Consider the following 25,012-nt stretch of genomic DNA (forward strand, 5'->3'; position numbering starts at 1 on the left):
AAAGACTATAAGCAACCCTTGATGAACTGTTTGGCTCTTGCTACTGCCTCATACCCAGTCCAGATAAATATCTATTTTAGGATATTTTCAACTAGAAATGCAGGCTCCAGGGCACATGGGTGGCTCAGTCAGTTAAGCATCTGCCTTCAGCTCAGCTCGTGATCCCAGGGTCCTGGGATCTCAGGATCCCATTCAGTGGGGATCCTGTTTGTTCCTCTCCTTCTGCTCCTGCCCCTGCTGTGCTCCCTCTCTTTCAAATACATAAATAAAATATCTTTTTAAATTAATAATTAATTAATTAAAAAATTAAAAAAGAAAAGAAATGCAGTCTCCCCATGGGCACACTTATTGAGGGTGCAAAAATCCCCCAGTTGTTGCAAATGCCAGGTTTTTTGTACTCGTATTTCTTTTTTTTTTTTTTTAAGATGTTATTTATTTATTTATTTGACAGACAGAGATCACAAGTAGGCAGAGAGGCAGGCAGAGAGAGAGGGGGAAGCAGGCTCCCTGCGGAGCAGAGAGCCCGATGCGGGGCTCGATCCCAGGATCCCGGGATCATGACCCGAGCCGAAGGCAGTGGCTTAACCCACTGAGCCACCCAGGTGCCCCTGTACTCGTATTTCTAAATGGAGCTCTCTAGGCCTTGATGTATATAGAAAGGGTTGATTCATACTAAACTCCTCCACTTTAAAAAGAAACAGAGTTAGCAGAAGCACAAACCAGATCATAGTGGGCTGGAGAATGAATCACAGCTTTACAAAAGTAGGAGGAACTGCTCTTATCCTAGCTAAGGATTTGAAAGTTCAGTCATTGCTTAGCAGCACTCCTTATATTTTAATACCTCCTTCATTATCATTTTCTCATGTTATGAACGAATCTAAGGATCACCTTTGAAGATGTTTGTTACAGCAGGCGATTCATAAAAGAGAAAGCTGAATGCCAGCCACACATATGAAAAGATGCCTTAACTGCACTAGCCATCAGAGGAAAGTGCATCGAAACCACAGTGAATTACCATTTTAGACCCATCAGATTGGCAAAACAAATTTAAAGTTGGGAAACACCAAGCATAAGATAAGGTAGACAAACAAGGACCTTGACACTCTGCTAGTAGGAGAGGCAGCATGCCACCGCGGCTGAAAACACAGACTCCAGAGCCATTGTATATGGTCTCAAGTCCTGACTCTGCCTCTTTAGCTTACCCTGACTTTGAGCAAGTTCGTTAACATCAAACATCGAGATGATGATGATGATAACATGATAGATCCTAACTCAGGAGGACTAGTGTGTGTATTAATGAGTTAAGAAAAGCTCCTAGAACAATGTCTGGCATGTAGTTCATGTTACGTAAGTATTTGCTAGTAGTTGTAGCAGGCATAGTAGTAGTTGTTATTGTAAAACAAAACAACCACTTTAGAGAGCAATTTGGCTAGTGCTAGTAAAGTTGAAGATATACATAGCATACAACCCAGCCATTTTACTCATACTTCCTATCCTAGAGAAACCCTTACAGATGTACACAAGGGAGCATATGCCAGAATTTACATTGTCGCATTACAATAGGCAAAACTGGAAATAGTCAAAATATCCATCTGCAGGATAACAGATCTTTTATAATCTGTGGTACAATGAAAGTGACTGAACAGGACAAATGGTAGCTACACATGTGGTGAGCACAGCATAATATATAGCGATGTTGAATTACTATGTTGTATGCCTGAAACTAATGTAACATTGTGTGCCGACTATACTCACATAAAACATTTTTAATAAAAACAAAAAAGTAAACCTCTCCTTTCCCCAACTAAGTCACTCTCCGTAACATCACCCTGTTTATCTTCTTAGGGAGCATTTGCCACCTAATGAAATTATTTTGCTTATTTGTTTACTTGTTTTTTGTCTATATTCTTTTATATGAATTAGTATGCTTCTGGCTGCAAGTAATAGAAACCCCCAACTCACTTTACAATGTGAAATTTATTATCTCACATAAGCAGATGTCCAACAATAAGGAAGTTTCTGGGCAAGGGAAGATGAGAAGTTTAAAAATGACATTCAAGCGGTGCCTGGGTGGCTCTGTCAGTTAAGTGCCCAACTCTTGATTTCCTCTCAGGTCATGATCCCAAGGTCGTGAGTCAGGCTCTGAGTCAGGCTCTGCACTCACTGGGGAGTATGCTTGAAATTCTCTTCCTCACCCTCTGACCCTCCCCCCCACTCTCTCTCTAAAGTAAATAAATCATTTTTTTAAAAATGACATTCAAGGACCCAAATTCTTTCAGTCTCTACGTTCTGCCATCTTTATTGTCTAGCTTCTTTCTCCTCTGGATTCCCTCGTGTTTGTGAAATGGTTGCAGTGGTCCCAGGTATCACATACAGACACAACAATGGCCAGAGAAAAAACACGCAATCTCTTCCTACAGCTCTTCTAAAAATGGGAGGAAGTCTTTCTCCACAGTCTCCATTAGATTTTCTCTGATTTTTTCATTGGTTAGTACTGAGTAATTAGAAAGTGAACCACCATAACCACATAAGTCCTCAGTAGAGCTTCAGGATGTTGTCTATCTCATTCGTGACCGTATTCCCTAAGCCTAGAGTAGTACTTGGCATGCAATTGCTGCTTCCCAACGGCACAAGAATGAGGCACAAACAAGTCAGCTACAAGAGAAAGGGAGCAGGGGCTGGCAGTTGAGCAGGGGCTGGCAGTTGAGAAGACTGCTGCCCCAAACGACTCCCCAGTCCCGAATTTATTAGATAGAAGACAGCAATCAACAAAGGAGTTGAAGGAGATTACAGATAAGCAAGATATGTCTGATCAAGTAGTATAGGATTTGTGGTTGAGTAAACATTTTAAAGGGATCATCTAATTAACTACAGGTGATCTCTGCAGAAGGAGAGATAAGAGAAAAAAGAAGCAGGCGGAGTTCCACCCTGAGTGGACTGGGTGCTCCCAGCTGCCGAGCTTCTTGGATGTGTATCATCCTTTCCCCCAGAAGCCTGCTGCTAGTACATGTTTAAGCATGTTTGGTCAGAACATTGTTCTGAGGGATGGTTACATGCAAAAGGTGTGCATTTAATAAATAAGTCCATTTAGGTGGCATAGGAAGAGGAAACAAAACTGACCTTTGTTGAGTGCCTACTAAATGCCAGACACACAACATGATCTTCATTTTTACTTCTCAAAACAACTTTTTTAAAAAAGGTATTATTATTCTTTCACACAAAGAAAACGAATGCTTAGATGAAGAACTTTGATAAAGCCAGTTAGAGGACTAGGATTTGAAACTACAGGTGTCTGGATCTAAAGGCCATACATTTCTCACTACAACCTAGTTAACATAAGGTATTCTTTCCTTTTCAGAAACAACTGGACAAATATGTCAACCCCAATGAAGAACACCTAAAGAAAATCTCATTAAATTCATGCTTAAGCCTTGAAGTTATCAGGAAACCAGCAACCTTCACTTATATTATTATATCACTTATTTTCAAAATGGATAGCAATGATCAGATGGCTGTGTGCTCTGGTAAAATTGGGCAAAGGACAAACTGAAAAAGAATTTTTCCCCTTAATGCTAAAATGAGTTCACAGAAGAAGTGTTTGAAATGTCTGGATAAAGTGGACAAACCACTTTGTTTTGCTCCTGTTAATCTGTTTGTTTTTTGTAAAGTGTGTGGATAAAACCCTGGTATCTTGAAAGCTAAACTGTGGGAAATCTAGAAGGTCAGGTCTATTTCTAATTTGACTGTGTATCGTCCGCAGCTTGCACATAGTAGGGGCTCACTAGGGTCGACACCGCTTACGCGCGCACCCATCATTCAGTCCACAACTGGGGACAACGTCGTGCCTATATTGTGCAATAGGAGACCCACCAGCTACAAATATATTTTTTTGTGACTACACCCATCTTTTCGTGGCCATCTGCTGGGGAAAACAAAGAAGAAAGGAGGAGGCTTCAGTATTCAAATACTGCCAGATCACCTGTGAACTCGCAAAGTAATCACCCTTGCAACAGGAGGAACTGGATACGAAGACAGGCAGTCTTCGAGGTTATCCGAATCTCCAGCAAAGGGCGCAGCTACTTCCTGAGCCGCACCGGAACCTTTGGGGGGCCTTAGAGGTTCCAGAGGGAACCACTTAGGAACAGGACCACTTCCGCTGCTGAGGAGAGGAGAGGGGTGGGGAGGAAATAGCTCGAGGATCTGCATCCTGCTTGCGCTAGCGGCGGCAGAGCAGCAGGCAGAGAGGGGGCGGCGGCAGAGAAGAAAGTGACAGAGCCGGTAAGTTAGCTGCCTTAGAGCAGGGGACAGCGCCCAGGGCTTGCTTTGCAAATCTTGTCCTAAGTTGCTGAGCTGCCGGGTGGGGTAGGGGGCCGTGCTTTGCCCGCCGCTGTCAGTCGGTGCCGAGAAGGGGCTCTTGGGGCGCTGGGGCTGGGCCTCGCGGGGCACTAGACTGAGCCGAGCTGGCTGACCGCCCTACCCCGGAGCCCGGGGAGGCGCTGGGGTTCTCACCCTGGACAGCTTCCCCGGACAAGGGCTGGAATTCGGAGGGGGCGGGGGAAGGAAATGGGTACTGTGCGTCCCATTTAACCCTCGGGACCTAGTGAGACCTTGCCAAGTGGGTGTTGGACATTGTTTCGGGCACTGAGGGAAAGGCTTGTAAGGAGAATGTGAGTCTGGAGCCAGAGCTTCTCCGACATGTACGTGCTGCCCCGCAGTTGGAAGCGGAGTTGTTTTTAAAGGCAAATGTCCAAACTCCCCTCATACCCCCCCACCCCCCCGCTCCTGTCACTTCGGGACAAGTTAAAGCTTCAGATCCGTTGTTAAACCTGCGTGTGCCCTATCCGATCTATCATGTCAGTACGGCTGTGGGTATCTGGTTAATGTTCTGTAGGCATACTTGATGGTGAGATCAAAGTTAAATGTCTTAAAGCACTTCTTGAAGAGAGAACTAACCTAGCCATCGGGACCGTATAGCGCACTTTACCTCACCTTCCCTTATAATCGTTTTAGCATTCCATAGCCATATCCAGAGTAGGGATAGTCATCTTAAAGACACCAAATAAAGATTATGTTATGAATAAACGCTTGTGGTACAATATAAATTTTTTTCATTGAAAGAAATGATTATGTAGAGATTGTTATGGAAAGATCAGAAATAGTTTTTTAAGTTACTGCTTTTCTGTTGTCTTAGGTTCGGCTTTAGAGCGTTGTGAAGGGTACTTTTCATGGTGCATGGAAGGAAAGCCAATGCGCAGGTAGGCTTTTAGGAAGAAAACCTTCGGTTTCACTGATTGAAATTCAGCATGTAATAATTGAGGACTTCATTTAATTTTTTTTAAAGATGTTTTCAAACTTTACCAGATTCTGCTTGGAACTAATGGATTCTTGTTCGAAAGTAAATAAAAACTATTATCAGGAATTAATCACTTTTTTTTTTTTTTGGAATTAATCACTTTTGAAATAGGGATCCAGTATAGTACTTAAATTTCTAAAGGACATTCTGAATTTTTTGTAGTTACTAACATTTAAATTTCCCTTTTTGCATGTTAATTTTTGGTGATAAATAATCATCAAGTATAATACAATACTATACGGGTTCATTGGTCTTCAATTACCTATAGAATATAAAAGGTTCTGTTGCCATAGAAAAATATTAAGTATTTGTAACACAGTAAAGATTTACTGTGTTTATGTATTATGTTTATGTATATCTAATTATGTTTATGTATATCTAATTATGTATATCTAATTATGGTTTTGGTTATTTCATTGATGATCAATAATACATTTGTTCTGTGAAGTAAAATAGCTGCATTGCAGGAAAGATTGTTGAGGGACTAAAAAAGGTATTGGCCATAATAACTTAGCCCATAGAAAAAATAGAACGGAGTGTAAAAAAAAAAATTATAAGCCCTCCCAGTTCTAGAATTTAATAATTTTTTTAAAAGATTTTATTTATTTATTTGATTGAAAGAGAGCTCACAAGTAGGCAGAGAGGCAGGCAGAGAGAGGGAGAAGCAGGCTCCCTGCTGAGCAGAGAGCCTGATGCAGGGCTCCATCCCAGGACCCTGAGATTACGACCTGAGCCGAAGGCAGAGGCTTAAGCCACTGAACCACCTAGGCACCCCTAGAATTTAGTAATGCTTTTTCTTAATCTTTTCTAACAAATAGATCTAGAATCCTTATCAAAACAAAATCAGCCTAGTTCTATTTCTTTGTTCTTTAAACTCATTGTACATTTATTGAACTGAATGTATTCACTTGTTATTTAACATCAAAGAGAAACAGGTCTGGCAGACCCTTTTAAGAGAAGAAACATTTCATGATGGGGGTATGACTTATGACCTAGAACCAGGAGCAAGAACCAGAATATCTATCTTTTTCCAAATCTGTTATTGAATTTTTGATTAACCTTGAGCTATTTGCCTTCTCTGTGCCCAAATTTACTTTTCTAATGTGTCTGACCAGAGTGTTGGGAACTAATGGCTGCTTACAAATGCTTTGAGATCTCCAGATGAAAAGACATTATGGATGTAACAAATGTCATTATCTTATTTGTATCTAACTCTAAGTAGGAGTAATAATTGACTGCAAAGTACATGAAGAAATTAACAAAATATATTAAATGCCTTACCACTTCATCCTTTATCATGGATGCAAAAACCACTCATTGCTTCTCTTCCTCAGCTGCCATAAATGTCATATCTTATGTAATTGCTAAAATAAGAGCTTATTTTTTAAAAAGAGAAGGCACAGCGTGGGAATGTTTTTGGTTTATCAGTAATTTCTATATAAAATATTCACTTAATCATCCATAACTACTCTCACTCTTTTTTTTTTTGTTTTATTATGTAATACTTCCAGTTATTCAAAATCAAGTTGAGGGGGGTGCCTGGGTGGCTCAGTTGTTAAGCATCTTCCTCGGGGCATCATCTCAGGGTCCTGGGATCTAGCTGCACATCGGGCTCCCTGCTCAGCGGGGAAGCTGCTTCTTCCTCTCCCTCTACCCCTCCTCCAGCTCATGCTCACACGCGCTCTCTCTCTCTCTTTAATAAATAAATAAAATCTTTTTTTTTTTTTAATCAAGTTGGGGAATTCTGGTGGCATTAACTGTTAAGCTACAGTCTTCCCTCATCATCATCACATGGCCAAAGCCCAGCCTACCATTGCTCTCTGATTTAATTTTACTTTTGCTTACGTTACACCTTTCCTTCTTGGGCTGTTATTTTTGCTGCTGCAGCCCAGAATGTCTGGGCTGTGAAGTAATGTTGATTTTACACTTAGCTGCTATTGGAGGAGCTTCGAATGAGAAGTAACTGTATATTAAGATTATTTGAATACCTGTTCATCTTCCTACTGGGATATAAGCTCTTTGAGTCTCATGTGTATTCCATATGTTTGTATCCCTGGCACCTAATGATTACCAAATAGTAGTTTAAATGACTACCCAGTATCTGCAGACTTCTCTTCTGAATGCCCCCTGCCAAAAAATACGAACAAGAGGAAGATTGAAAACTATTGTTGAAGGTATTCTGAGCTTAAATATAACGTTTTGTGAAATGGCTTGACATCTTATTAGTAAAGCTTCATTGCATTCAATTATTTAACTAGTCATTATGTGTACAGATAACAAAATTTAAAAGCTACAGTACGATATTCAGTGAAAAATAAGTCTCCCAATGCCAACCCCAGCTCCGAGTTCTCTTTATAGGCCACCACTATAAACAGTTTCTTACTCATTTTTCATAGACATTATAATACATATACAATCAGATATAGAATATCTCTCTTTTTGTGAAAACACTAATGTCAGCATATCATGCACATTCTTCTGTATCTTTCTTTTTTCACTTCCCATATTATTTTGTAGATGGTCACAAATACATATAGATCCACAATATTCTTAATAGTTCAATGGTATTTCATTGTCTGTAGGTACCATAGTTAACCAGTCCTTTTTAGAGACATTTAAGTTATTTTGCTGTTACAACCAGTTCTGCAGTGACTATCCTTGTCAATGGTTTTTCCCCAAATGTGTATGTATAGAATAAATTCTTAGATGTAGAACTGCCCAAAAAGTTTTGTTTTTTTTTTTTTTGAACTGCCCAGAAAGTATGTGTGTTTTTAAATTTTGGTAGATATTGACAAATTTCCTTCCTGGGAGATTATACCAATTTATAGTCTCACCAAGAATGTGCCTGTTTCCCAAGATACTATCTTCTAACCATTTATTTCATTTAGAGATATTAAAACATTTTGCAATGTAATTTCCTCTTTCTTTAATTATATAAGTAGGAAACTGAGCCTGGTTTTATTAGGAATTAGTTTACTCACCAAACATTTATGCAGTGCTTGGTATATGCCTGGATAGTGCATATATACAGATGAATGGATGGAAAGACATGTAAATAGACACCATAATACAACATGAACAGAATTTTAATAGAGATGTAGACATAGAGAAGGGAACTTCCACTCTGTAGAGATGAGAGCATCACAAAGATGGTGATATTTGAGCTAGATCTTCTAGGAAGGATAAGGATTTGCTTTATAGTAAAGAATGTACTTTTTGGGGCACCTGGGTGGCTTAGTTGGTTAAGCATGTGCCTTCCGCTCAGGTCATGATTCCAGGGCCCTGGGATCGAGCCCCATATCAGGCTCCTTGCTAAGCGGGGAGCCTGCTTCTCCCTCTCCCTCTGCCTGCTTGCCACTCCCCCTGCTTGTGCTCTGTCTCGCGCTATCGCTGTGTGTCAAATAAATAAAATCTTTAAAAAAAAAAAAAAAAAAAGAATGTACTTTTTAAAAAAAGATTTTATTTATTTATTTGACAGAGAGAGAGATAGATCACAAGTAGGCAGAGAGGCAGGCAGATAGGAAGGGAAGCAACCTCCCTGCTGAGCAGAAAGCCCGATGCAGGGCTTGATCCTAGAACCCTGAGATCATGACCTGAGCCGAAGGCAGAGGCTTTAATCCACTAAGCCACCCAGGCACCCCAGTAAAGAACGTACTTTAAAAGATAAGAACTTAAAGAAGGAAGTTAATTAAAGACACCATAAACAGAAGGAACAGTCGTGCGCCCTGCCCCCCAAAAGACACCAAGACCTGCAAGTATATGACATGAATGAAGTGGTAAGTATATCAGGAGTGTAGAGTATGTGGGGGCAAAAAAGTGGAAACGGGGAAAAAAATAGAAAATCAGGCTGCAACCATGGGAAAGAGTTTGGCTTTATCCTGTAGGTATTTAAGAGCCAATGTACATTATTACACAGATGAGATTTGTTCTTGGGGCTGAAATTTGGGAAGATAGGGCATAAACTAGGAAGAGGGAAGAAATGATGGCAAAGAAATGAATTTAAAGGAGTTGTGGTAGTTTAGATGAAACCTGACAAGGACTGGAAGTAGATTTATGGCAGTGGGAATTGAGAGAAGAGGGTGGACTTGAGAGTTGGTTAATAGTAACATCAGAAGGATTTGGTGAATATAGAGTAATGAAAAGGTAATGCTATAAATGACTCTAAAGATTTCAGCTTGGGGAACCAAGTGCTGCCATGATGAGATAAAAATTATAGGAAGAGGAACAAACAGGTTTCAGTAAGCCAAGAATAGTTTCTCTTTCATACACTTCAAGATTATTATGTCTAGGAAACAATAGTATGTAATTGGAATATGGGTTTGGGGCAGAAGAGAGCAGTTTGAGCTGGAGATTTAAAAAAAAAGAAGAAGAAATTTTATGTCACCAGTACACAAAAGGTTCTTGAAGTTGTAGGCATGAATGAGAGTAAAACAGAAAAGGAGGATGCCAAGGACCAAATCTCAGGGAATACCATTGGTGTTTAAGGTGAGGCCTAAGAAAAAAAGCCAGTAAAGATTCTAAAATACAGAAGAAGCTTAATATTGCTTGGGTCTTATTTTATTTCATTCTATCTATAAAGTTTTTGTTGATAATTTTCACTCATGGTGAAAATTAGATGAGCTTCTCCTTGAGTTCAACCTCAAATGACAAAAAAGAAAATCCCATTCAGATCTTGTATCTTTTTTTTTTTTTTAAGATTTTATTTATTTATTTATTTATTTATTTGAGAGGGAGAGTCAGAGTCAGAAGCAGACTCCCTGCTGAGCAGGGAACCTGATGCGGGGCTCAATCCTGGGACCCTGAGATCATGAGCTAAGCCAAAGGCAGACGCTTAACCCACTGAGCCACCCAGGTGCCCCGAGATCTCACATCTTTAGAATTTCCTGTTTAGTCAGTCTAAAATGTAGGTTTAAAAACAGTTGCATATGCTATACCTTCTTGATCTGATTCTTCCTTGGTGTGGCAGGCACTGTAGGTTGGCTTGCAGAACACCTCTTCCTTCTTTCCTTTATTATGTAGAAACAAGAAATTGAACTAGTATGTTTCGTAGCATCATCTTTGCATTTGGGGATGGCTGCATAACACCATGCTGCCAATAAAATGTCAGCAGAAGGTGCTAAGAGGTATTCTAGGAAGGCTTTTGCTTTCCTATCATAAAGGGAGACTAGCTTGCTTGCATGCTCTTCCTCCTTCATCTGGAATCAGGTATAGAATGTAGTGCTAGTGGGTGCCCTTCTAGTAAGCAGAGCTGGCACTTTGGGATGTTATTTCTGTTTTAAGGATTCATATACTCCTATGTGTAGCTTTCTCTGTTCAAGTGTGTTTAGGACTTTAAATGATGGTCAGTTCAGCTGAATTTTTTTTTTTTTAAGAGAAGTCTGTTAATTTCCGAATTAAAACTTTCGAAGAATAAAAGGAGAGATGTTCCTTTAGGTAGGGAACACAATTCCAGGCTAAGAAATGATTCTGTAGGTTTTTGGACTAGAAGATAGAACTTGATCATGAATGCTTGAGAAGCAGAGCCTATGTTTTCTAAACTTTTTATTGTGTTTGACTTCAAATTATATTAGCCACTTATAGAAGATGGCTCTTTCCTCAATTAAGACTATTACCTTTGGAATAGAAGACGGTTTAAAGAATGTGTGACATGATAGTCCTGAAATTCGAAGGTGACTTACACATTTTGGGTGGGTGGAAATGTTATTTACTTAGGGAGGTGCCAAAATTTGTAACATTCCTTTGGTGAACATGAAGTATATTTAAGATATCTGATTTGTTCTTTGGTTTATGCTTCCTTCCTGCACTTGATTTGGTTATTCTCACTATTATTTTAGGAGGTATCAATTTTCATGGAAATTACCCATCCTTTTACCTAGCCTACATTTCCTTGACTTCCTAAACTGTTGTGACTTTGACCTTCATTTACTAGATACTTCATTTACTTCAGCAATTCATTCCTACTCTCACTGAGAACAACTCTCTCTCAGAAATCAGAAATCCTCATAACTTTTTTCCTAAGCATAACCTCTAGAATACCGATCCCATCAGTTCTTCGATGTAGTCACAATCAACATGCCTTTGGCCCTTCTGTTTTCACACAGTTCACTTCTGCAACCATTTCAACCATTTTCCAACCATCACTCAACTTCCTAGATTGTGGCATTTCTGTGGCATTTCCCAACTCTTGGTTAATGCAAGCATTTATATTCCCTGATTTGAACTATTGATTACTGCTGGATGAAACCTGCCATGGGATATTCGGGCTACTCTAATCAGAGTCTGTAATATTATTATAGCCAACATTGTTCTCCAGCAGTACTTCTGAAGGTGCCTGCGTAATGCTTATTCATTCCCCACAACAGCTGTGTCACATCTTCACCCTTTCTCTCGTGATCCTGCCACTGCTCCTCTCACTGGCAGCAGCTTCACGGAAAAAATAGGGGCCATCAGGTTTGAACTTTTCCAAAATCCTGATGCCTCCTTACCACAAAATAAATGTATCATTTCCACCTTACTTTCCCGCCCCACTCCCTTCCTCTGATCTCTTATGTAAGCCCTTCTACCTTTTGTCTAAGAGTCATTCCTCTGTATTTTGGTTCTATGCACTCCCACTCTTCAAGGATCTCGCTTCATCATTTATTCTTTCCCTTTCATATTTTTAAATTTCTCCCTCCTTCTCATTCTTCACATCAGTATATATCATTTTCCAGTCTTCCTTAACTTTGAACTGACATTGTATTCGATGTCTCTTTTCACAGGCAAGCTTTATTCTAGAAATATTCCATACTCACTGTCTCTTTACCTTCAGTGACCACTGCCATTGAATACCTCAGGTTTTTACTGAAAGTTCAGGGATAATGAAGTTTTTTGGCCACACATCATTTTCTTACTGGTTGTCCCTCCTTAGATCATAACCTGACACCATTTTAACAGGCCCCCTTTCCTTTCCCTTCTTTCTTTCTTATTTCTAAATTACTGTTACTTTATTATACTGAGTAGTTTAGTCTCTTTGTTATAATCCTGGTGTCTCTAGAAGAGGTTAAAAAACAAAAGTTTGTATCTTTGGGTAGTTCGTATAAATGTGGGGTACAGCTTCACAAGACCAATTGTGGTGGGGACTGTGGTGAACTAAGAATACAAGCCCTCCTAATGATACTCAAATTCAATTTCAATTTCAATCTCAAAACAAAACAATCCAGAACCAGCAGGCAACTCCTTCTGATGGTCTTTATCATTCCAAGGGGCCCTCACCTTGCCTTTTATAATTAAAAGGCCTAAATACTTGTTTTCTCAAAAGCACCATCTGTCTGGGAAATAAATGTTGTTCTTTTTCCCAGAATATAAAAGAAAAATAATTGAGAATTTTCAAAACAGTTTTTTTCTTCTCACCATATGTAGAGATTAAAATGTAATTATAGTTTCTTAAACTGATTCCATGATATCCGATGCCTGCCTTACACAATTTTATTAGATTTATTGACATTTTGGTAAATGTGAATCCTTCTTGTTTTATTTGACTTTATATGTTTGGTAATGATACTTTTACTTTTTTGTTTGCCTTTATACCTGCATTTTGAATGATTGATTTCTCCACTCTGTTATTTCCCCTCAACTTAGGTCAATATTTTTTTTTGTAAAATTGACTTCTACTGAAAAAGAGACTTTATTTTATTAGTCAAATTTTATTAGCCTATTATGAGTCAAATTTTAATGTGTGTTAAAATTACCTATTTGTTAAATGCAGATCCTAGAGTCATAAAACCAAAGATTCTGATTCTCTAAGACCTCAGAAGCCTGCATTTTTTAATCAAACACCCCTGTTAATCTGGTTTCAGAGAGATATAATATTTGAAAAGTTAATATAACAGCCTAATATATAATTAATATATAACTATATAATCATATAACAGCCTAATAATAACATTCCTAATAGGAATTGGGCTATCAGCGAATAACAGTATTTTCTCACATTTTCACTTCATTGAAAGAAAAGCCACAAATTCAAGCCATAATTTTAAATCTTGTCAATATTATGTTTAGAAAATCTGATAATAATGAAAGAAGACCCTTTAGATACAAGAGTATTTGACCAGTCAAAGCAAGAGGAAATTTCTATATTCAAGTTGGTTAGTATATTTAGAATATTTGGCTGATTTTACTGTTTTTCATTTTAAATACCATGTTTTTGGTATCAAAATGTTTTGGACTGAAAGTCCTGACTCAGACTAGTTTAATCAACATGGAAACCTTTTATTTACATACCAAGTAGGCCAGAGGTAGGGTGCGTTCCAAGTTTGGTGTTAGCCGGTGGCCTGATAATAGCATCTTGGACCCAAGTTCTGTCTCTCCAGTGTAGCTATTATAATAGCAGCTTCATCCTAACCCAAAATTGTTCTTCCATCCCACTACCACCTACCAATGAAGAATGCTACGTTCTTCCTTGTTAATGCCCTGCAGAAGAAACTCCCTAAATCATGGAATATAAGTCTGTTCTTGTAGTTTGAGGACGAGCTGAGTTAAGAGCATGCCATCAGCTAATTGATTTGAGAGAATTCAGGATTTCTCCTTAAAAGCTAGGGATATGGTCATCTTCCTCTGAAGCACATGGCTAGGAACAAAATCAAGGTTATCTTTCAAGTTTGAGAGAGTTGATGGTAAAATATATTTATAGAATTTATCTTGAAGTTATGCTTTTCATCAGTACTAAAAGTACTGATGTACTAAAAGTACTAAAAGTACTAAAGAACTAAAGAACTAAAGTACTAAAAGAATAAAAATCTACTAGGGTTATTATTAGCAGATCTTATACCCTTTGGTTTTAGAAAGACTGATTCTTTCCTGGAACTGACAGTCATTTTGTGAGAGAAGGCAACAGCTCTCTTTGGTCTCCCTAGTTTGTTAACTGTGGATAGGGTCCAGAGTAATCCTTTCACTTACCTCCTTCAACCTTAAAATACATGTAGATTAATCTTGCAAATAAAGCTAATAAAAATGTTTTTTGGGGTCCAGTTTCTTTTTGTCTGTAATATCATTAGTTCAATATTAGGATAGAAAGCTACAGATTGAAAAACCAAATAATTTGAGATCTAGTTTTTCCAGATAAATTTTTACTTGGACAATAAAGCTTGCTGCCTCAAGGTTTAATTAAAACCTTTCATAGGGTTCTGTCCTGGGGAGCAGTTCACACCTCAATTTACCATCCTGCCCCCCAGGTCTTTAGAGTATTTATTTCCTCAGACGCCAAACAAAGAAGTTGTGAATATAGATGTGACAAGGTGTGAACACAGTCTATTTCTAGGACCCTTATTATAACTTCCCTTTGGAAGGTGCCCAGAAAAATGTACAAAAATCCCCACTTTTATGCAGTTAGAATCCTTTTGATGTAATGAGAATAATGGAGGATGTATACTTCAGTTTTTAAAGTACACATTTACAAAAACAAGTAGCAGAACTATTGGAGAAATAAGTTAGTGTATAGAATTAAATATGGCTTCTAGAATTAAATTGCTAGAATTAAATACTACTTCTCAGGACATTTAAGATAAGGTATTCCTTAAAATCTCAGCCTGCCAGTGATCCTTCTTCTCATTTCTTCTCATTCTTCTGGAAGGGCAACATGGTCCAACCATGTGGCAGTATGCTTGCTTTTTTTCTTCCGTCTAAGAATAACAACCACATAAATCAGATTGCCAGAGTCATTTCTATTTCAAATACTCAATCCAGTTGCCCAAGACAGTTTGGGATAATAAAGCACTGACTTTGAAGTCAAAGGACCTACATTCAGAAAAATCCTAACACTGTCACTCCTTGTAAGGTAAGTGTAATTATCCCTACATTACAAATAATGAACTTGAGGATTAGAGAAGTTAAGTAATTTGCCCGAGATTATACCTAATAAATGATGGAGGTAAAGTTTGAACCTGGCTACAAGTTTGCCTGGCTACAAAGCTGGTTTTAAGAGAATTAGATAAGACTTCGGGGAGTATAGTTTATTTTGGCAGGAAGAAAAGCTGAATTCATTTAACAATAATTTAATGAACACTAGGTCCAGGTATTGGGGTATAGCAGTGAGCAAGAACAAAACCATAAGGGCCTTGTTCTCATGGACCTTACATTCTATTTGGGGGAGAAAACCAACATATTATGTCAATAGGTAATATATTTATGAAGAAAAATTAGACAAAGTGTATAGAGTGGTAGGGATTAAGAGAAGCTATTTCATATAACATGTTGGAGAGGAGGAATTTCTTCTTCCCTTTAAGGTCCTTCTAGCTGGATTTAGAATCAAATTAACAATAAAACAGATTAACAGTAGAAAGTCAAATTTAATAGACTACTTAGGGGGAATCCACACAGAAATGGAAATTCCAAAGATAGTCGGGCAATGAGATACTTCCATGACCTAAGGAGAGGGATAGGGTCGGGATACAAAGGGGAGAAAGACCACTAGCAGAAGGGAAAGATGTCTGGAAAACAAAGGTGGCCTCTTTATGTAGATAAGTTTATTAGGTAAAGAGAAATCTTTGTTAATAGCTCTCTTTCTGGAAAAGCAGGCAGTTGAGGGGGAGGTAAAGAGCTTTTTCTGAGTCTGCTGGGTTTGGATTGCTTTTAACTCAAAATAATGTTCATGCCTAAGTGGCCCATCTGAGGGTGGCCTGCCACTGGTCCCTCCAGTGGTCTGTTGATAAGTTGACATTTGAGCAGAGCTCTGAAAGAAATGTGGGAGTGAGCTCCATAGTCATTTGAGGGAAGAACCTTTCAGGAGGAGGCAGCAGGGCTCTGAAGCAAGCCAAGTCTTGGCATGTCCCAGAAAAAAGCAAGGAAGTCTGTGTGACTAGAAAACAATGGGTAAGAGGAAACCAGTAGGAGATAAATTCAGAGAGCTAGCCAGGGGAAGAGTCCTGTAGATGATGGTAAGCCTTATATGCTTTGTTTTTTACTATGAGTGTTTAAAGCATTTGGAGCAGAGGAGTGGTGTAACCTGACTTTTTTTTTTTTTTTAAGATTTTATTTGTTTATTAGAGAGAGTGTGCACAAAGGGAGGGAAAGGGCAGGGGAGAGGAAGAGGGAGAGGGAGGAGAAAAGAGTGTTAAGCAGACTCTTCAGTGAGCATGGGTCCCAGTCCAGGGCAGGGTCCCATGACCCTGAGATTGTGACCTGAGCTGAAACCAAGAGTCTGACGCCTAATTAACTGAGCCACCCAGGTACCCCATAATCTGACTTCTCTAAAGGATCACTTAGGTTGTTTAAAGAAGAGAGTATAAATTGGTAAAAGTAGACCAGGAAGACCTTTTATGAGACTAATGTAATATAAAAAACAGAGTGAAAATAGCCTGAATTAGGGTGGGGCTGGGAAAGAGGTAGAGAAATAGTTGGAATCTAGATATTATATGAAGGTAGAATGACAGGATTTGCTGATGGATTAAGTTTGAGGGTGTGCGGAAGGGAAGGGGCTACAAGAATTTTGGCCTAAGCAACTGGAAGAATGAAACTGCTTTTTATTCTGGGGAAGGCTAGAAGAGAGACATGTTGGATAAGGTAGAGAATCAAGGAATCAATTTTAGATAGATCATTGAGATCCATTTAATTTATGTGATAAGAGACATTTATATGGATCCAGACTGAGAATTTATCCAGGCAGGAAATAAGGGTCTTTTAGCCATTCATATATGGGTGATGGGAACCATGAGATTAGATGAGCTCCCCTAAGAATGTGTATAGAGAGCAGAGAGGATAGAACTTTAGGGCATAACCACATTTAAGAGATTTTTTTGCAGGTTTGCAAACCAAACCTTTGATAGGAGTTTACAGATTAGCTATTATTAAAAATTTTGAATCTATACTAATACAGTAATAATAGCACAATTTTTTTTGCTATGGTATACTTTTAAATGAAAAAGATATGTAGAAATTAGCTTCTATGTTGTACATAGGCAAAATAAAAAATTGTTTATATCTGAGTTTAATAGTACATCTTTATGTATATGTACATAGTTATGTATATAACCATAGTTATGACTATGGTTACAACAAAAATGTTTTCAACATGCAGTGTCAGTATTAAAATGGGAATTTTTTTAATTTGTCTTGTCTTTAATGGTGGTTCTTTTTTAAAGAAGCTTGATTGTACCATTGTTAAGCATGTGATTTCGTATTTCAGCATCTACTACATACAAGGCATCTTTAAGCACCGTGGTTAAAAGCTTCCTTGATTGTTTAGTGGGTGGTAAAAATTGTTCTTTAACTGCTCAGTTTTTTTCTGCCTTTAAATTGTTAAATATAAACAGTGCTGTTTCTATCAGATGTCAGGAATTATGAACATTTCATATTCTAGAATACAGAATCACCTGTGGGCTAAGGCCAAGCACAGAAAGATTGAATTTATAAGTACTTTGGAAAAACAGGTTGGTGTTGGGGAAAGGAACAACTGTGTTTGCTTTCAGGCTGTGCCTTTGTAATGTAAATGTAGTTTCTTTTTCCCCAAATGTCCTTTTCTATTCTTCTCCTCTTCCCTGGGGACTCTTTCAACACAGGTGTTTTATTCTACTGTAGTTCTTGTCGGTGCTACAAGCCTTAGGGGTAGTAAACTGATACTGTCCCTTGCAGGCCACATATTAGACTACCTCGGTATAGTCATAGATGATTAAGTCTGTGAGACTCATATGAGGCTGACCTAAAACCCAGTGTTCAGAACATTGGATCCACCCCCCCCACTTTTAAATAACAATATCTTTGAAAGAATTATTCATCAGAAAACTGCTTAGTGAATATAAAATCAGAAACAGAAATATCTGGGCCATGGGTATAGGATATTTCACCTAAGTTCCAGAACAACCCAATTTAATATTCCTACTTGACGACAAAAATACATACCTGTGAAGTAATCTTGTAGCTTATGCCAGTTAGATCTAGGATCTTTCAAGTACAAACAAATACTTTATTGATTTTTGCCTTTCTACCATAATTTGTATCCTGGTTGCCCTCTCCCTGTTATTCATGTATTTTTCCTCAGTATTAATCTCCCCTTAATAGTTAGGTTCCCTGATTGCCTCTTTATATTCCTTTGAATTTTTCTCAGTTCAACCAAAATGCTTTGTACGTTATATGCAATTAGTAAATATTTGTTAAAAGAATAAGTACCATTTTAGAGGGGCATAGATCTCTCTTTTCTCTTTTCTCTTTTCTCTGCATGTCAGTAGATACAGTGTGATGATTATGAAAATCCAAATATCTTCTTTACACTTACATGTCAATTAAGTTTGTGGCATTTATCTAGCAAGTGAACCCCTGAATTTCTGAAATATGAATGTAATGTGTAAACTTTGCTTCTATTATATATAATCTGAAATAACTTTTTAAAAGGTAATAAGCCTTTGACTATATTTTATTAGAAATGTTTAGGGGAGCCTGGGTGGCTCAGTGGGTTAAGCCTCTGCCTTCGGCCCAGGTCCTGGGATCGAGCCCCGCATCGGGCTTTCTGCTCAGCAGGGAGCCTCCTCCCCCACCCACCCCACCACCCGCCTGCCTCTCTGCCTGCTTATGATCTCTGTCAAATAAATAACTAAAATCTTAAAAAAAAAAAAAAGAAATGTTTAGAAATATTTAAAGATAATTCTGAAAATTTCTTAGACTATCCCAGTATTTTTTAGCCGAAAAAGACTTAGGTTCAATTTTGTTATGCTTAACATTAATTTTGTAGGCCTCTTACCAAGTTAGTTGACTCCTCTGATAGTTCACTGGTAAAGTTCTTTATGATGACTGGACCAAAATAATCTGCATTACTGCAACTTCCTGGGCTTTTAAAAAAGAGTTGTATAGGGACGCCTGGGTGGCTCAGTGGATTAAGCCTTTGCCTTTGGCTCAGGTCATGATCTCAGGGTCCTGGGATCGAGCCCCACATTGGACTCTTCGCGCAGCGGAGAGCCTGCTTCCCTCTCTCTCTCTGCCTGCATCTCTGCCTATTTGTGATCTCTCTCTCTCTGTCAAATAAATAAATAAATAAATCTTTAAAAAAAAAAAAAAGTTGTATAGAAATTTGGATACCCATAAGGAAAAAAACTGAGAATCTTATTTTGAATTGTTAAATATTTCTACAGTTCCCCTTTTTCCCCAACCCAGCATTCACATCAATCCCAGTTATTAAATATTCGCAGTGCCCTGGGAGATAGTTGTGGTTTCTCCAAAAGCATCAGGAGACCTGCTCTGCTACTGAAAGGAAAGCTTCATGATTTTAGCAAGTCACCTAACCAAATCAGTTTCTTCATCTGTTAAAGGAGGTTATTATTCTAAATGATCTGATGATCTATTCTGTTTCAAATCTCAGTCTTCATTCTTCAAGCTAGGTAACAGAAAATGTGTGGTTTTCATATTTAAAGACTTCGGGAAAACATTAACATGTAAAATGTTATAATACATATATACCCTGATGCTGTGATGCAATGTGTATCAAATTTGAGAAATTTACAGGGCTGCCACTTTTTAGGAAAATAATTACTACGGCCTCGCCAAGAGTGTGTCCTGTAGCACCGTTAGGGTAACACATACTTAAATATATAATAAATGCCCGACTTACAGACTTCCAGAGTCTTTGTGTAAAAGTAGCTTCCCAAGCTCCAGCCATCACCCTACCCAAAAGCCACCGAAAACAGCAGCAACAGCAAACCCTAGATCAGTCCCAAAATGACAGTTATTCTTTTCCTTCTCCTTGTACCTCTTGGCCCTTTTATCTTAGGACTTCAAAACTCAGGTCAGAATTCTGTGTCAGTAGCTTTTGAACTTTTTTGATATAGCATACAGCCCGCAAAGGAACCTAATTATACAAATGTCTATGAATTTAAATGTGTATAGAGTACATAGTTGAAACATAGTTATTTAACTAAAAGGAATTTATGCCAATATTTTTTCTTTTCTGTTTCATTTTTTTGGTGCTGCTTGTGACACACTGAATTGATTTTACAACTAAATGTAGCCCCCATTTATAGAACTCCTACTAAAGAAAAATACAAACCTCCAGTCGACATAAAATTAAACTTTCAGAAAAGTGTTTATTTGTAAAGTGAGAAATATCTGTTTATGGACCTATACATTTCTTTTGTAATCATACTAAACCTTCATTGATTTTGACTGATTTGATAGGAACGATTGGACATATGTAGTACTTTTATTGGGGGGGAGGGGCAGAGGGAAAAGGGGAGAGAGAATTTGAAGCAGGCTCTATGCCCAGCACAGAGTCCAATGTGGGGCTTTGATTTCACAACCCTGAGATGATGACCTGAGCAGAAATCGAGAGTCAGATGCTTAACTGACTGAGCCACCCACATGCCCATGACGTATGTAGTACTTTTGAACGAATGAGGCTTATTGTCAGATTTAATATCTCTAGCAGCAAATTAGTCTAACAAAATCTTTGCAAAGGTTTGTAAGAGTTCTACTAAATAAAAAAATGTTTTACCTTTCATCTTCTTTACCACTTTAATATTCATAAACTATGAAGAAAAGATTTCTAAGTAAAGATAGACTTCAGTCCAGACTTGCTGGATTATCATTAATTCAAAATTTATGTGAATATTAATTGAAGCATATCAACTCAGGTTTGATTTTTTTTTTAAAGATTTTATTTATTTATTTGACAGACAGATCACAAGTAGGCATAGAGGCAGGCAGAGAGAGAAGGGAGGAAGCAGGCTCCCTGCTGAGCAGAGAGCGCGATGCGGGGCTCCATCCCAGGACGCTGGGATCATGACCCGAGCCAAAGACAGCGGCTTTAACCCACTGAGCCACCCAGGCGCCCCAGGTTTGATTTTTTTTTTTTATTTCTAATATGGATAAGCATAACCACCTTATTTGAAAGGAATATAGATATTTCTATTACTAGGGTAGCTACAATTTAAAATTCTTAACAGGTAGCAAGCTCTGAGCTGGAAGTTATGTACATTCTGTCGTTTAATCTTTGCCATGTGGGGTAGATACTTACCCATTTTAGAGCTAAAGAAACTGGGGATTAGGAAGGATAAGTAACTTGTCCGGTAATTGTCAGTAATTGTCAGTAGCATTTCAACCCAGGTCTATCTGTTCCACAGTGTGCTTTGAGACTTTATGCTAGCTAATGTCAGAGTAGCCATAGTACCTAAGTGTCAGAGCTGTTAGACTTGGGGAGAAGAATAAAGAAATCTTAATTTAAGGTATGGTAAAATATTTTGAGACATCTGACTAAAACTTAGGCAGAGAAGAGAATTTTAAATCATTTCTCCCTGCTAGTGGCTTCTAAAATATTTGGTTTGATTCTTTCCTTTTTTTACAAACTAATGTGATTACATAGTTATTTACTATATTTCCTTGCTTATAAGACAACTGGCTCATTTAGTAACTTTTTAGAAGTGTAAATATTGCCTTAAAGGTATGTAAATCTTTTATTAGCTGGTCTAACATTTTTTTTTTTTAAGATTTTATTTATTTATTTGACAGACAGAGATCACAAGCAGGCAGAGAGGCAGGCAGAGAAAGAGGAGGAAGCAGGCTCCCTGCTGAGCAGAGAGCCCGATGCGGGGCTCGATCCGAGGACCCTGAGATCATGACCTGAACCGAAGGCAGAGGCTTTAACCCACTGAGCCACCCAGGCGCCCCGGTCTAACATGTATTTATCCATATAATCGATAATTAAGTTTTCTTCAGTATCACAAAGTTTGATTCTAAGCTTTCCTCTCATTCACAGATCAAAGAATGTCTTCAGTTATGTCTGGCCATGAGCAATTATCTGTAGTATCCCAGCAACCAACTAGTTTTTGGGGCGCCTGGGTGGCTCAATGGGTTAAGCCTCTGCCTTCGGCTCAGGTCATGATCTCAGGGTCCTCGGATCAAGCCCTGCATTGGGTTCTCTGCTCAGCGGGGAGCCTGCTTCCCCCTCTGTCTCTGCCTGCCTCTCTGCCTACTTGTGTTCTCTCTCTCTCCATCAAATAAATAAGTAAAATCTTAGGGGCGCCTGGGTGGCTCAGCAGGTTAAAGCCTCTGCCTTCGGCTCGGGTCATGGTCCCAGGGTCCTGGGATCGAGCCCCGCATCGGGCTCTCTGCTCGGCAGGGAGCCTGCTTCCTCCTCTCTCTCTGCCTGCCTCTCTGCCTACTTGTGATCTCTGTCTGTCAAATAAATAAATAAAATCTTTAAAAAAAAATGAAATCTTAAAAAAACAAAACTAGTTTTTGTAACCTGGACTTGTGATTTTTTTTTGTTTGTTTTTTACTCAACACCTTTGTGATAGCCTATACGAACTGTGAAAATTATCCATCTTAGAATAAAGGAAATATAGTACTACATATAAAGTTAATTTGGGGGCCCCTGGCCTCATTTTTCTGATCTTTTCATGCAGCATGAGCTATGTTTTATAGCTTTTGTGCTAAACCTAAGAGAAATCTAAAATATTATCTATGATAATGAGAAATACACATTTCTATGTTTTAGAAAAATAACAAATACCAATATTTTGGTTAAACTAGATTAAGGAATTAAAGTCCCATAGGTCTGTTTTGTGCAGAGAGAGAATAATTTACAAGTGTTTTTCATAAATTTTTATTAATATATTGCAGGTAGTTATAAAAGACATGGTCCAAGACAGTCTAGTCTGAATACTTTGGAGATGAAAAAAGAATTCTCGGGGCGCCTGGGTGGCTCAGTGGGTTAAGCCTCTGCCTTTGGCTCAGGTCATGATCTCAGGGTCCTGGGATCGAGTCCCGCATCGGGCTCTCTGCTAGGCAGAGAGCCTGCTTCCTCCTCTCTCTCTCTCTGCCTGCCTCTCTGCCTACTTGTGTTCTCTCTCTGTCAAATAAATAAATAAAATCTTAAAAAAAAAAAGAATTCTCCTTTATTTTGTGGGAGTGCATAATGAAAGTGCTCTGATTTGGGATTATTGTGATGTTTGTTCTTCAGAAGACGTTAAGAACGTGTATGAGTTCTGGCGTTCTTAGAAAGGAACCTCTTTGGGAGCCTAGTTCTCCCTTTTGATTACCTGCAGGTTTCCACTACCTCTTGAGTATGAACAGTTTATGGCAAGAGTGAGTTTCTAATAATATTGCCATCATCTTTCTTCCCTCCTTCCCCTATTCCTGTAGGTGTACCAACATTCGACCAGGAGAGACTGGAATGGATGTAACAAGCCGCTGCACCCTTGGAGACCCCAATAAACTGCCAGAAGGGGTTCCCCAACCCGCCCGCATGCCCTATATCTCAGACAAGCACCCTCGACAAACCTTGGAAGTGATTAACCTTCTGAGAAAGCACCGGGAGCTCTGCGATGTGGTGCTAGTTGTGGGCGCTAAGAAGATATATGCCCATCGAGTCATTTTGTCAGCCTGTAGTCCCTACTTCCGAGCTATGTTTACTGGAGAATTGGCAGAGAGCCGTCAGACAGAAGTAGTGATTCGAGACATAGATGAGAGGGCTATGGAACTACTGATTGACTTTGCATATACCTCCCAGATAACTGTGGAAGAGGGCAATGTTCAGACCCTTCTGCCAGCTGCTTGCCTCCTTCAGCTGGCAGAAATACAGGAAGCTTGCTGTGAATTCTTAAAGAGACAATTAGATCCTTCTAATTGCCTGGGCATTCGGGCTTTTGCTGACACACATTCATGTCGTGAGTTGCTAAGGATAGCAGACAAGTTCACTCAACATAACTTTCAAGAGGTGAGTTGTACTTGGTGGTTTGAATGCATTCATAATGTATTGGTCAGGAGAACAATATGAGTCCATGTTCTGTTAACTAACATGTACCTGTTTGGATATTTACTGTTGATTCTAACTCATAATACCAAAGATAAAAGTTGTTATAAATTCTAAGCCTGATTTTTATTTTAGAGACCAATTTTATGTTCTGTCAATTATAGTTTAGGGATTTGATTCTACCTAGCCATATTAATAAACAAGTTTATAAGTCAGAATACAGTTTATTAATTCATTAGGAAATCGGTATCTGATAGAATACCTGGTATCAGTCATTTGTATGAAACATTACCTTCCCGATTATTTGGATTTTTCATCAGAATAAATAATAAATCAGCAGTTACTTGGAGAACTAACAATCAGAAAAATTAAGTTAGATGTAAATGAAAAGAATTTTTTATTAAATCTGTTATTTTTCAGTCATTTATTTAATAAATACGTGAAAAGCTACTGTTTCAGACACTGCTTGGGAAAAAAGGCTACACGTAGTACTGAACAAGATGCCTAGAGTGTCTGTTCTCGGGGAGGTTATAATCAGGCAGGGAGTAAATCCACTGAATGCATAATAACGTAAATAATTACAGTTAATTGGTGCTACAAAGAAGCCTGGATGATTTAACATATTACAGAGAGATTTAACTTTGGTTCTGTAACAGCTGATTGCAAAATTCTGAGACCTGAAAAAGCATAACTAGGTTGAGAAACTGAAAGAAACCCAGTGAGAGCCAGAGAGCAAAAGAGAGGATGTTATTACATAATAATTTTACAGAAAGAACAGAGCCCCATCATACTGGAGTTAATAGACCATGTTAAGAATTTGAAGTTTAGGGGCGCCTGGGTGGCTTAGTCATTAAGTGTCTGCCTTCGGCTCAGGTTGTGATCCCAAGGTCCTGGGGTCGAGCCCCGTGTCAGGCTCCTTGCTCAGTGAGACACCTTCTTCTCCCTCTCCT

At 38.6% G+C, this 25,012-nt stretch overlaps 1 protein-coding gene across 1 annotated transcript in view; it reads left to right on the forward strand.

Moving 5' to 3' along the window:
• The first annotated feature begins 4,161 nt into the window (after nt 1–4,161).
• KLHL20 (kelch like family member 20) overlaps nt 4,162–25,012 on the forward strand; it is a 66,652-nt gene continuing 45,801 nt past the window's right edge. Inside the window, exons 1-3 of the mRNA XM_080823812.1 lie at nt 4,162–4,278; nt 5,192–5,255; nt 23,453–24,026. Coding sequence (XP_080679938.1) covers nt 5,233–5,255; nt 23,453–24,026 — 597 coding nt within the window. The 5' untranslated portion in view covers nt 4,162–4,278; nt 5,192–5,232. The remainder of the gene's footprint in view (nt 4,279–5,191; nt 5,256–23,452; nt 24,027–25,012) is intronic.

The sequence above is a fragment of the Martes martes genome (assembly GCF_963455335.1).
Source record: "Martes martes genome assembly, chromosome: 15".
Classification (NCBI taxonomy): Eukaryota; Metazoa; Chordata; class Mammalia; order Carnivora; family Mustelidae; genus Martes; species Martes martes.